The sequence below is a fragment of the Heloderma suspectum genome, chromosome 2 (genome assembly GCF_057233095.1).
Source record: "Heloderma suspectum isolate Gila_16-S chromosome 2, 16-S_ref, whole genome shotgun sequence".
NCBI classification, from domain to species: Eukaryota; Metazoa; Chordata; class Lepidosauria; order Squamata; family Helodermatidae; genus Heloderma; species Heloderma suspectum.
The window spans coordinates 262,855,890-262,870,137 of NC_139459.1; the positions used below are offsets into that span (position 1 = coordinate 262,855,890).

General features: G+C 41.2%; 1 protein-coding gene across 10 annotated transcripts in view; it reads left to right on the forward strand.

Annotated features, from left to right (window-relative positions):
* SPOCK1 (SPARC (osteonectin), cwcv and kazal like domains proteoglycan 1) overlaps nt 1-14,000 on the forward strand; it is an 806,393-nt gene extending 792,393 nt beyond the window's left edge. For 7 of the 10 annotated variants that reach the window (XM_084839028.1, XM_084839035.1, XM_084839036.1 and 4 more), the window contains 2 exons: nt 2,630-2,767; nt 4,754-14,000. In XM_084839028.1, coding sequence (XP_084695154.1) covers nt 2,630-2,767; nt 4,754-4,944 — 329 coding nt within the window. In that variant the 3' untranslated portion in view covers nt 4,945-14,000. Of the gene's footprint in view, nt 1-2,629; nt 2,768-4,425; nt 4,725-4,753 lie in introns of those variants that run through there. The other 3 variants (XM_084839032.1, XM_084839034.1, XM_084839033.1) reach the window with 3 other exon arrangements.
* The last annotated feature ends 248 nt before the right edge of the window (nt 14,001-14,248 follow it).

A 14,248-nucleotide genomic window follows, 5' to 3' on the forward strand; every position in this document is an offset into this window, starting at 1 on the left:
TCCACAGCACGTTGCTGAGATGCGGCGAAATTGGGGTGGGGAGAAGGTCTCAGGAGCCTTCAAATGCTGCACTGGAGAACTGGGGATTTGGGTTTCTTCAGGGAAATCTACACGCATGTGGAAAATTAGTTGCTCTTTGTAATGTAGTAGCAGCCGGGAGCCTGGACAGAGGCAGGAAACAAGCCTCTCTCATTGGCTGGGCAGCCCCTGCCAGTTTGATGACGTTCAGTTCTACTCCCCCTACACCACCCAGAAGTATATTCCTTTCAAGTGCCGAAAACCTGATTTTAAACGTACCCTACACTCTGCTTATCTTGCTTCACATGTCCCTGATGGACCAAAGCCGATTCCATGAAAATCCGGGTAATACTCCAATGTGCTTCTCCTTCCATTGTTGTGAAGATCCCCCCTGAACCCCCTGAGCAAATCCTTAAGTATCTCTTGTCTTCTTAAGAGTTTCCTTCCTTCTTTTATATTTTCCTTTCCCGGTAATGTGGGATTTAGGCTGTAGACGTGGCGTGACTGACACTTTGGACACAGGATTTAACCACAACATTTTACTAGTAGATTTAAAGCAAACAAATTACAACTAAAGGTATTTCACACAATACAGCTGAGTGATACAAAAGGGATTAAAAGAAAATAAAAGTTGCAAAACACAAGTTCCTTTACCCTAGCTGTCCTTAGACTTTTCTAAGCTGCTTCTTCCTGCTCACTCTTCAGACTCTGCTCTCACTTCAGGCTCTGGCTGTCTGCACTCTTACTGGCTCTCTCACTCTCTTTATATACCCTCCTCCCTCAAAACCGAAAGTACTGCTTCAAACCTGAAGAAATGAAACTTCAGTGGAGAAATGAAACTGAGTGGAGAAATGAAACTACTCCTCTCAGGGTTACTCCCTCCCAAAACTCCAGTCCACTAAGCCTGACTATTTTTCCCATTGCCTCTGTAGGCCTCAAACCTTCACAACCTTCCAGGGATAATTTATCTTCATAGTGTAAACACTGAAATCTGTAAATTAAAAAAATGAAACATAGAAATAATTACTGTCTCATTAGCTGTCCAAAGCAGCGTGTGTCGTGTGCAAAGACCTTTGTTATAAGATAGACAGGATTGACTTGTGTAGCTGTGAATGAAATAAAACACAGTATAATGGGGTGCATATGGTGTACACTGGTACTTTATAAGGATTGAAGCCATAATTGTCATTCCACCAGCAGAAGGATTCAGTGGGTGGAATGGGACTTCTACATCCTCTCTTCTACCCTGCAGCTCCCCACGCACCCTCCAGATATCCTTTAGAGGATTCTCTGGGGCAGTTTTGGAGGGCATGCAGGGAGCGACGGCAGGAAGAGGAGAGGACGCGGAAGTCCTATTCTGCCAACAGTATCCTTCCACTGATGGAACTATGGTTCTGGATCCAAGCACTGATGTTTTGGTTTCCTAGCACAGCAGACCTCTCTAGGACACAGGCACCATCTAATAATCACTCCTGCTGTATAGGCATCCAGTAAAATGAATGGAAGTTGCACAACCGCAGTCATCAGTGCATTGTTTTACTCAAGTACTGAAGTTGATATTAATTGGGCTGGATATTTAAGAGGGCAAAACTTTGCTCCTTCATAAGGTGAAGTCTCTCCAGGTCAGCATCTACCTGTGTTCACACTAGTAATGGAGCCCTTCTCTTTCCTCACAGTCTTAATGCTTCCCTTCCCTCTCAGTGCTCTTTGTGTGGAAGCATTCTACTAACCAAAAAGCTGTTGATTTAGGGGGAAACAGAATGTATTATTGTCAAAAATAATGGCCTACTTTCTGCCATAAGATCGGGTCAGGCTGTCACATCGGATGTAACCACCTGGAATTGTTTGTGATCTAGAGGGTCCTCGGCCCTTTGCCCAAGGCCAGGCACAGTCCCTGCTAGTTAGAAAGTGCCAACAGCTGGAGTTGGAGAGGACTTCCAGCCTCTTGGAGGCAAGGGCAGTCCACCCAGGGACTGAGCCAGTGATTGGCTGAAGCAAAATCTGCCCTGGGTTGCCAGGGCTGGGCTTTAAAAGTGGGCTGAGGTCGAGGCATGGGGTCTCCCTTCATCCTGGATGGCTGGGTGCTATCTGGGGAGATCCATATTTAGGCCAGATAGATTTATTATCTTGCTTGGGTGTGCGTTCATGAAGCTCTCTATTTATAGTTAAGTGATTTAGCTTCGTACCCTCTGTGTAACTTGCTTCTGCCCTGTCACTCTACCCCTTTATTTTGATCTTAATAAACCTTTATCCAACCTTCAGTTGGTGTAGTCTCTCTGCATAACCTCAGTGCTAATTACAGTGCCTCTTGGTTTAAGAGGGTGGCTCCTGGGTATTTTGGGGGACTGAAAGGCCGGGTTTGGCCAGTCCTGTTTTTGGGAAGGGGGTCCTGGGATCGGGTTCTGGGCAGCCATCCCTCGTAGGGAGGTTGGGGCCGATCCCGGCGGGATCCTCCTTTCCTTCACAATTATCATGTCAACCTTGCTGTGCAAGCAGTCAAAGAGGACCTTCTTGAAAATCAGGGCCAGACTTATGCCAGTTCATCTTTCTGCTTAATCATACAATTACAAGTCTTTCTATTACTGACAAGGACCCCATGTGCTATCTCCAGGTGCTTTCATTCCACGGTGCAATGAGGAGGGCTATTACAAAGCGACTCAGTGTCATGGAAGCACTGGCCAATGTTGGTGTGTTGATAAGTATGGAAATGAGATAGCCGGCTCAAGGAAGCAAGGGACCGTTAGCTGTGGTGAGTACTGGCATGCTTCCTTCAGGTAAAATGGGAATTAACATTGTCTGAGCCCTTGCCAACTGCTGCAAGACTGACTGTGACAGGCCAGCACAAAATGGCATAAAGAAAAACATATTAGCCATCATGACAGGTATCTTCAAGTCTTGTAGCTATAATACAACTGTGCCCATACAAGGAACCTTTCTTCCTGAGCATGCATGACAATATGAAATTGGCGAAAGCATCTGATCTGTTTTTCCTGCCAGCTTAGAAATTGCAGTGGTATGTACTGAGGTAATATATGCTGTTGAGGTTACTGCAGGGTGATATATTTTTATTTGAATTCTAAAAGAAATATGTGGCTCCCCATACAACAAAAAGTACTCAGTTAAGGAACCCTGTCAATCAGGGCTGACTAGGGGATGGGGGGAACTTGACTGTGTCATGGGTCAGTTTTAGCATAAAGGCTTAATCTGAACAACTGCTGCTGATACTGCCTCAGCGCACAGATATATATATATATATATATATATATATATATATATATATTATATACACACAGAGACACCCCACAATATTTATAGATGGCAATTTCTACAGCTCCTTATACAATCCAGCTCTTTCAGTAGAGGAAATTAGTTTACAGTGAAACATCTTGGCAAAAGAGAAATACAACACTGACGCTTTTATTACCCAATTCTGTAAAAGTACTGATAACTATAGTTTTATTAAAAGGTACACAGCTCCAATGAATGTAAGATCCTGGCTTGGAATTCCTTCCTTGGAATTCAAGTATTGAAAATAACTGTGGTGGTGGTTTTATTTTTTCCTTCCAAAAAGACTAAAGAAAAGAAAGGTAGTAATATTCCAGTTTCCTTTTGGGAACCCTTCCCACATTTAATTTGTCTACAAAAGAAGGGAATCTCTGTGTATCTGCTGTGGGACCCCTTAATATTGCAGAGAATTCTGACTTTCATTACAGAGTCACACATGCAGTTAATTAAGGTGCAGGACAGGCCTACGGGGCTTTCCCATTGCCTGGGAGGGCGCCTGTATCCCCCAGAGCACACTCAACATGGCCCCGCAGCTGCACATTGTAGAAGGAAATCTGCAGTGATGAGTACATTGACTTTCAGGGGAGCTTGTGTGCTTTTACTGATCTCATTGTAGAACCCCTAATAAGCACCCCCAAAGAATCCACTGTTTGAAAACTAAGTTTGTACCAAGTTTGAATACCACTACTCTAGTAGATCCCTAGAAGTATCTAATTTTATCAAAAGGGATATGTGTCAATTTCAATAGCCTTATTTTAGTACTGGTAATGTCTACAAATTGGATGTGAACATTTACCAACCATTTCATCTTTGGCTGCCTAATAAGGGCATACAGACCCATATTTGTCTGCCCCTGTTTCACCATCAACCTTATGAAACAAATCGAACAGTGAACAAATCACCCTGGCTTATCTTAACGTAATATAATTTAACCCTTCCGTCAGCAGCCATTTATTTGCCTCCATTGATAGGTCCACAATTGGCACTAAGCATATTTCTGGCTCAATTTACACTCCATACTTTCTTGCCAGAATCAGGACAGAAGCAAAGATGTCATTAGTGATGTTTGTGATGGGGTTTTTATGAGGTTTGCAATTTACTGAGACCACCAACTCATTTCAGGTATCTTCGAACACTCATCAGATGGTGGTGTCTTTCAGTCACCATTGACCTGGAATGGATTTGAACCAACAATTTAGAAATGTAAGGTTCTGTCTTCAGCTATTGCTTCCTCCTGAAAACGCATGGTTTTGTGGGTGCAGCAGAAGACTGTATGTTATTTTGAGCACCTGTTATAGTACTTTCCTTTGTAAAAATGGCTATGTATTTGTTTTAAAAAAAATAATAATCAGATTGTGCGCACACACAAAATGAAGTAGCTTAAGTAATGACAGCACTGACATGCTGTGACAGAAAATTGGGCTTAAAACTATAACCTTCCCTGTTGCAGAAGAAGAGCAAGAAACTTCAGGGGATTTCGGTAGTGGCGGATCAGTGATATTATTGGATGATCTGGAAGAGGAACATGAAGCAGCAAAAAAGGACAAAGAAGGGAAACAGAAGATCCATGTAAGAGCAGCTATTGATGATGATGAGGATGAAGATGACGATAAGGATGATGAAATTGGCTATATATGGTAGTTCCTATAGCTCTGAGGACTCATGTTTTGCACAATATCACAAGTCATTTCGTATCTCTGCAATGATAACATCAGGCATCGCACACGGAGTTCTGTCTAAAGCCGTTTGGGCGTTCCAATATGCACACCAATCTCCCTCACAATTGGGCTTCCCTTTCACTTTACTGCTGGGCATAACTCCACAAGCACAATGGAGATCAGCATGCAGAGCTCAACCTGACATTGAAGTGAACTGGAAGACCTTTCACATCTGGGAGCTCCTTGCACATGTGGGATGACTTTGCATACACATGTGCATTGGAGCTCCTATGCCCAGCAAACTGCTGGATGGAGACAGTTACCTCTCCACTTCATTTAATTTTGTACACTGCGTTCAATTTGAAAGATAGCTTTCCCTCTCAACTAGCTACTGTTTGGAGTAACTGTAAGCATTGTTCCCTTTTATTGTCATGGTGACACCTTTTGTTTTGTCAAACTTTCATAGTTTAATCTGCTCACATGGTACATCTTTTTTTTTTAATGGAATACAGAGCACAGCAGCGGAATCAACACATCCAAGCAACAGCCCTATGCTCCTCTTATGTTATCAATATTGAAATTTTGAATTAACTGGTATCTTTTATTGTGTCATGTGTTATTAGTTACTACTATGCTGTCCTCCTTTAATGTTAAAAGCAGGTGGTTCTTTTGTCTTCTTGCCATCTGGAACTTGTTATAAAAAATCAACTTGTTAGCATTCTGGTTTGGCTTTAAGTCAGAAAGAATTCCATCTGAGTTCCTCTTCACATCCTCTGGCAATGGATTGCAGAGGCGAACTCCAATAGAACTCGTTTTAAAGTTCTCCCCATTGAGTAAGAGAGGTGCAGGACAAGATCCCAGTTGACCTTCTCTGCCACTATCAATTTAAGTTAATTGATGTGGTCATGATTTTGAGAAAGCTTGATGACTAGCATACTCTGCACGCGCACGCGTGCATGCATACACACACTTTTAGCAAGAGGAATAGCTTTTCAAAGCATGTGAGGAAGGAATGCTTTGCAATCATTTTGCAGGCTTGCAAGTCTTGGATTTTGCTTTGATCAAGTTTGTACTAATGCTATGCAAGCTTGCCTCTGCTTTCTGAACAGCATACCACTGGATTTGCTGAAAATGCTTTTTCTTCATTTACTCTAAATGATTCCTCATTTGGAAGCACTGAAGCTGTCAGAAGCACTAACCATCAAAAGTAATAAGCTGTCTTTCCTTTATTTAAAATTGTTAATATTTATTTGCTCTGTTTTAAAAGAAAAACATCCTTAGGCAGCTAGGTCTATGGTTAATATCACTTCGGGTTAATATGACATGTGATACTTACACTTACAAACCAAAATAATGTGATTAAAATAATTCCATAAGCCTCTCCCACATAGTTCTATCTCCATAGCAGCAACGCATTGTTCCCCATTGCCATGCAGTGTGGGAAAATGAATGTCTCACTGCAAGACCTTTTATTATGTTTGTTATCCACAGAAGGACAAAACATGATGCGCATGTATGAGGAGCTAGGAGGGGGTGAAATTGTAACTAGCCTCATTTTTTTGTCATTAAATTCAAGGGAGTAACTGCCAGATAGGTCTTAAATTCTGCAAACACTAAATACCCACTTTTGTCTATCAGGGCAAATGTAGTGCTGTTATACCAGGAAAAAAAAATGGCCTGTACACTTTAAAGAAAACTTATATTTCTGTGAGAAAGCGCTACTTTTTTAGTGTGAATTTCTGTACAGTTTTCAGGCAGCCGAACAATGTCTCAACCCTCGGATCATTGTTCGCTGTGCATAATACTTTGCTTCTTGATGATTTTGCTTCTGGTGTGATGAAGTCTGGGGTTGCTTTAAAAAAAAAATTGCCACATAAGGCCTGGTTTTAATAATGAACCCTTCAAATAGTAATGCCAAATGTCATGATGTTAATACCGCCTTTCGCCTATTTGTTTGTTTTGATATTCCCAAGGAGAGCTGCCTAAATTCATTGGCCTTGTGAAGTTTTAATAATATCCTGCTGAAGAAGTTGCCTCCCAGACGCAGCCTCAGCCTGAAATCCAGTGGACACCGTGGATTCCATTAATTAAATGGTCAGCTTGTTCTTTGACTTGTCAAGGAACAGAAGGCCCGCTGCTAGGCTACAATCCTGAAATGTACACGATGTGTGATTACAAATGGCAGAAATCAATCTGCGCGATAATGTTGGCTTTGTCATCTGCTTTAGCCACAGCAGTGCAGGCCGTGACTTCTGCTGCTACACTGAAAATGAGGTCCCGTTAAGCCATTGGGCTCGGCCCCCACTGCCACTCGACCTCTACCCCCACCCTTAGAGGAAGGACTGGACAGTGAAGGGTTGCCCTTGCTTCCATGGCAAAGGGATACTGGGCACCACGCAAAGGGGGCTCAAGGTGCTCTGTCTCTTCCTCACCCTTTCCCTTCTCCCAGCAATGCCATACAACTATCTGTCCACAGGGGCGCTGCCACACTCTCAGAGTAAGGGGCAGCTGCTGATGCAGCAAAATCGTTGGCATCATCAGCAGTGGGGGCTGGGTCAGCTCTGAGCACAAGCACAAAACTCCCTGTTACATCTTCACATCATCCTAGCCCCCCAGTCCCATGCCCTGCCCCTAAGGCACCTGAGAGAATCAGACCATGGGACTGTTATCCTGACCGCACAAGTGAAAATACATTACGTGAAATTAGTGGGATTTGCTTCAAAACAAAATGAGATGTTAGCCACTAAACGTTTAAATGTAAGGGTTTGGGGGTTGCACCGTTCATCGTACCTGGGCTTTGGCTGGGCAGCTATTGAACAAAAGTTGCCAACTGCAAGAACCACCAATTAGAAGCTGCAACACAGCAGTCAGCCTAATCCTATTGACTGTTTATCTTCCAGTAAAATGCACTCTGTTTGCAGAGAAGAGCTATTATCTTATACATACTTAGGAAACAGTTTTAATTTAGGCTTCAGAGTCTCTCTCTCTCTCACACACACACACTCATTCACTCACACACTCACACACACACATGCCTGCCTCGTGGTGGATATTTCCATCACATGAGGCAGACCAATCACAGGGCTCTTTCCCCCCTTGATCTGCATTCTTCCTCTGCAACTCACAGCTAAGTCCTATTGAAATCAACCAGAGAGACTTAGGTTAGCTGTGACTAATCTGCACCACACTGATTTCAACAGGATGTAGGAATGATTAACTTCTAGAACAGGGACATAGTGTTGATGTAAGAAAAGTTCTGCAGATTAAACCCTTACGGTCAGCTGTAGAATTACTGGTGTATATCATTTGTTCATGCACACATACAAATCAGAATCCCTTTCTCCTCTAACTTTGTTTTTCCAGCACCAATGCTGTGCCTACATGCTGATCCCACTGTCTTAAAACATTATAGTAATGTAATGTTCATTTTTATATGGTTTTCATGTGTATTCAAATTCACCAACACACTGTGTTGTGATTTTTTAAAGAGCTGTTTCAAATTCTTTCCCTGCAAAAGATGGGAAAATTACAGGAAGGGGTCACTTCATATATTTCTGTGTAGAATTAATTAACAAAAGTGGAACAACAGGTTACTTCCTTAGCATCAAGCATCTTCATGTCAGTTACACTACTACAAGATAAAGTCCTGAAGACACACCCAGGTTCAAACTCATTTTGTCTGCAGACTATAATCATGGTCCAGTTCTGATTTCTTGCCATTTGAGTTCCTGTTTCTGTCTAGACAGAAAATCTTAATGCTGGAAAAGGGCAAGGTTTCCAGAACACGGCACAAAAATGCCATTTATTATTGTAATTTCAGCTGGAAAACTTGCAGCAGCAACAAATGGAGGCATTCCTGCAATTCTGTCAGATACAACAATTTAAAGGAAAGCTCAGGCTGTTGCAGTAAAGCCCTTAGCAACCCCTTAGAACAGTGCCAAAGAAATGGAATGGACTTGTTCCTTCAGAGGCACTGAAAAGATGCAATATAATCTCCTATTCATGATCACGTTGAACCATTTGCTCCCCATAAAGAAGGATTGGATATGTAAGCTCCAAGAACTAGGTGAAGCTACATGAGATTTTAGCTAAGCAAATATTTCAAGCTTTTGTTCCTCTCCGCAACTGTGCAGAACCCATCCAATCCAAATACAAAGCCATGGCAGATTCTCTGGGTCTCTTATCAAGACACAGAATAAATGCTGAAAGCCATTTCTCATTAAATATTGGGGAGGGGGTGGGAATAATAAATGTAACTACTATTTTGTCTTACCAAGCCGGTAATAAGCCTCCTGTCCTAGCTTCTCTGAAAATCACTTTGTTTATAGCTTCTAATGGGTTTAACTGCTACCGGACAAAATATAATGATGATGCTCTGCTATGCCATATAACAGAAACATAAAATGGGGTTATTTTGTACAATAGTATATACAATTTTGATACAGTGGTATGAACCAGCAGCAGGTTCAAAGAAATTAAAATCAACAGCAGTCTGGATGTGTTTAAGACCAAGCCATATTGTGGAGTTGTTGAAAGTGCAGCTTTCATTTTTTGGTTTCATGTATGTCTCATGTAAATCATCTTTTTAAAAGGTCTATAAGCAACTTGTAGTATTTTTCTACTTTTCTTCTACTTTTCTTCAGTGAATGATTTCCCTATACTACACTACAAAGACTGCAAATATTTTAATATCAGCTGACTTTATCCTTTGAATTATAGGCATATAATATAGCTCATGTGCCAATGCCATGATCCAAGCAAGGGCAACCCATGTGTGGAATCAGGTTTCCACACTTTTGGATGTAGTCCCAGGCACGCAAAATTGTGTTACATGGGGAAACGACCCCACATCCAACTCCTAGGGTTGTTGCCAGATCTAGCCATACTTAGAGTAGATCCATTAAAATCAATGGGATTTAAATTAGTAATCCCATTGATTTCAATGGGTCTACTCCCAAATATGATTAATCTGGAACTAGCCCATAATGTGCAATATACTGCTAAATGTATCATTGACACCAACAGCTTTGACTGTGCTGATCAGCTATTGGGGGGCAGGAAGGGGAGAATTGGTTCTAGCCCCCTTCTCCTCCTCCTTCCATCCCAAAAGGCAATGAGTGCTACTACCAATGTTGTTTCTGTTGACCATCCGACTGACCAGGAAGTTCCCTTGTGCAAGCAGTATGTGTACAGCCCAGTGCTGCAAATAAGAATCTTTCAGTCAGGGCCTATATTTGCATTTGCTTGAGGTCTCTCAAAGTTAAAGTAACAATTTTGTCTTCTTCCCACTTCCAGCCAGATTAAAGCTTTCTCAACCTCAACAGAATCACCATTTCCATCACAATAAACAGTGGAAAAATCACATGGCTATGCACATTTCTGAAGGGCTACACTCTCCTCCCCGAACATTAATAACCTTAAGGTGCAATCCTATGCATGTTTAGACTGAAAAAAGTCCTACAACTCCCAGTATGCCCCAGTCAGCATGCTGGGAATTGTAGGAATTTTTCTGTCTGAACATGCATAAGATTGCACCCTAATTGTTCCTGAAGTTTATCCAAACAGAAGATGAGGCCCAGCATACCTATTGGAGCATGGGAGGGGTATTCTTTTTCAAAATATGATCTGTGTTAGTCACTGTGTAAGAACATTGAGTTCTAGTACAAAGGAGAGGAAGGTAAAGAAAGGCTCCTAGCAATGACTAAGTCCTTGATTTTTGTTCATTTTCGGTCCAGCAATCTCAGCTCTTTTATCTCCCTTCCCATGGTTCAGTGGGATGATCTGCTGAACCATAAATAAATAAATGAAAAACACCCAAGTGCAAACATGGCTCTCACATGCACATTATTTAGAAACATGAATTCTAGTTATAGGTGTAGTGACTTCAGGCCTTCTATATCTCTTACAGCTGTTCCTTGGATAACAGAATACATTTAATGGTTTACCCTCCCTACCTCTGCTGGAGTGTGTATTTCCGCTGTCACAAAGCTTTCCTTCCAAATCTTTAATAATATGAAGTGTGACTTTGCAGGTTTTACTTACATTTTTCCCACAGTGAGGCTTGCCATAACAAGAAACCAATGTAAGATAATCGAATACATAATGAATCAGAGAACAGACATATGTACAGAAATGTCGCCTAAATCCATGCGATTCAACATGAGCATTTAAGTGCAGAATATGGCCATAGACAGTTCATGCTATATTTTCTTGCATGATATTTACCTTGATGTGAATGGCTTGTGCAAAACTCTCAGTCTAATTTAAGTTAACTAACTCCCTCCCAGCACATATCCAAGAAGTCTCCTAAAAGCAAAGCAAAGCAAACAATTACATATTTTTACACACCAGAAATATAATTTGGAACAGCATTTTCATTACTTAAGTTTGGGTGGATTCCTTTGGTAATTTTTACACACTAAAGTCAACGGAGATTTTTTTTTCAGTGAATTGCCATTCAATGAACTAGTCTTACGAATGGTTTAACAAAGCATCCAGTCTGTAACACATATACACTAATGGCAACATCTTTTTAAGGATATTTAGAAAACAATTCTATGGATCCTAAACAGTGTCTGAGGGGCCAGAGGTTGCAGCAGATCTCCCCCTCCAAGGCCAGAGACATAGCTCTGACCTTGAAGGAGGAAAAGGAAATCTGACTGGCTCTCCCTCCCAGCTGTCCCAAGCTCCACCCAGCCACGGCAACTCCCTGTCCCAAGGTTGAGTCTCCAAACCTCAGGAAGGGAGGAAATGGTTGTATTGGGGGTGGGCCACTGGGTGGGGAGGGGAGAGGCCATGGATCCATTGGATCCAACAACCTCTTAGCTCCCATCCCTGCCCTCAGCACAGCGAGCAAGTTAGAGAGGCTCAGAGGCCTATCTAATGAAAAATGCTCAACAGAGGCAAAAATAGATCCGGTCGCTCCTCACACCCTGCCATGCAAGAATCTGTCAGGGCTTTGGATGGATGGAGGGATCTGTGATCAGTCATTTGGGCTATATGACCATAATAAGATTGCTCTCTAAGTGCTGGTTGAATAATTATCTGGGAAATGCATTGGGCTGAATAATAATCTGAACGCATACGGAACATTTACAGAACTGATTCTTCACAAACCCACTGAGAAAGGTAGGCTTCAGCTTGTAAAGAAAAGAAAAAAGGAAGTTGGAATCCACCCTAATTTAAACAAAATTCATTTATATCTTGCTGTTTAAAACAAACCCATCAGGACTATGGCAATGTTTATTCTGTGAAAATTCCTATTTGAAAGCAAATTTGATAATACAATCAAATGATTGTATGAGTCTATCAACTGGAATATCAACGAATCATTGTCAAGTACTTGGCCATTCTATTCATTCATGCTCAAGACTTGCCTCTAAATGGTTAATGCAAGCACCATTAAATTCATGTTGCAGGACAGGAGTTCTTTCTGTTGCTTCCCCACGTCTCAGGATATGCTTCAAGGAAAGAAGATATTCCAGTTCATTAAAGTATTAAAGAAATGAGGCCTTTAATTCAGTATACAGTGGAGCCACTGGCTATTATACCCTGCAGCAGAATTATGTATTCTATTTCTCCCACATGACAATCTGAAGCTTTTAACTTGCCTCTAGTTTGACTTAATTCTCTTTCCTTTGGAAGCTAACATATTCCATTTGCCTTCAAATCACTGACCTTCCAGAAGTTGTGGAAAATGGAAAGCAAAAAGACTCCTACACTGAAAAGAACCAGACCAGTCCAGCAGTCCTCAAGTCAATTATTCTATTCCCTCAACTTTAGTGGGGCTACATTCAAATAAGTAAGCATTGAGGGTTGCAGCCCAATTCTGTCGCATTATTCTTACAAAACATTTTCAGGAAGCTTTGTTAGGTTTTTGCATTGTGCTTTAATGTGTTCTTTTTTTACACATTACTGTAACAAAAAGATACCATTTGTTCACTCCCAGTCCCATTTTAAACCATTTAAAAACAGATAGAGGGGCCCCTTCTGTCCATTGAAGGCTTCTCATGAAGCGGATCTTTGCCAGTTTCCCCTTCCCAATGCAGTTCTTTATTCCCCCATCTGCTCCGGAACAGCATAGGAACTCCACTCAGGGAGGGCTCTCACTGTTGAACGAAAATGCTGGATCCAAGCCTGTGTCCACAATCCAGCAGAGTTAGGCATGGTAAGTTATTACTATGGGACAATCCTATGCACACTGGAGTAAGTCCCATTGAAATTAGTGGAACTCCCAAGTTAACATGTATAAGATCAAGTTGCACCTCTGTGCTGAATTGTTACCTAGGACTTTATTTTAATATTTATTCTGCAGTTAGTATTTCACATGTAGCAGTCATATTTTGAAGAAATAATTTGTAAGGGGATGTTTCTTTTGCCTATCTTTTTACCCTTCTTACATAGATACTTTAATATTAGAAACTTCGTATCATTCATATTTAGATGGCAAATGACATATAGCACAATTCAGCCAAAGTCACATTGATCTCAGTTAATGGCAGAATTGTGCATAGTTTCCCTCCGCTGAAATCAATGAGACTTGTTTGACTTTGGCTGGATTATGCACATGGAATCTAGGGGTCATCATTTGCATCAGACCACCAGAATCTCAATGTTTAACTTTTTCATATATGTGCGTTGGCTTTTACTGCAGTCTCTTTTTTTCTGCCATTCAGTTTTCTTTTGATGCACAGACTGCTTTGTACAGTTAATACACATCAAAGAGCCCTTTCTACAGTAGGTGGTACTTGGTCTTTTTATACTTTTCTCAATGCTGCTGATGTCCGTTACTGTTTAATGTGTAGCGTTGTAAGGAGAGATCCAAATATTAAGTGTTTACGTTTTATGTCCCTACTGTAGATGGAATGTACAATATCATAGTTAATTAGAGTAGCATAGTAAATTATGAATGCTTTTTTCCCATGAAGACTTAAATGGAATGTGAACATTTTGCTGATTTCCTTGGTTAATTGTAAATGCTGAATTGTAGTCCTAAGTAGTTGCATTTTTGTCTGTCTCAATAAATTTTAATTTGTCTGCGACTCCCTACTGTATTACTTTTTTTTGTTCTGTTAAATTACTGGAATATCATAAATAGACTCTGCACTTTTTCTGCAAATAGTGTGCACAAAAAGTAGGCACAGATGTATTAAACATGCGCAATTTATCAAAGCAGGAAGCAAATCTAGACTGAGCTACACTCCGTGGTTTGTGCACCACCAGCTTCCTTTAACCTGGAACACAACCCTATGACAACCTCTGCCACAATTTGTTAGGCTTGAGGGAAT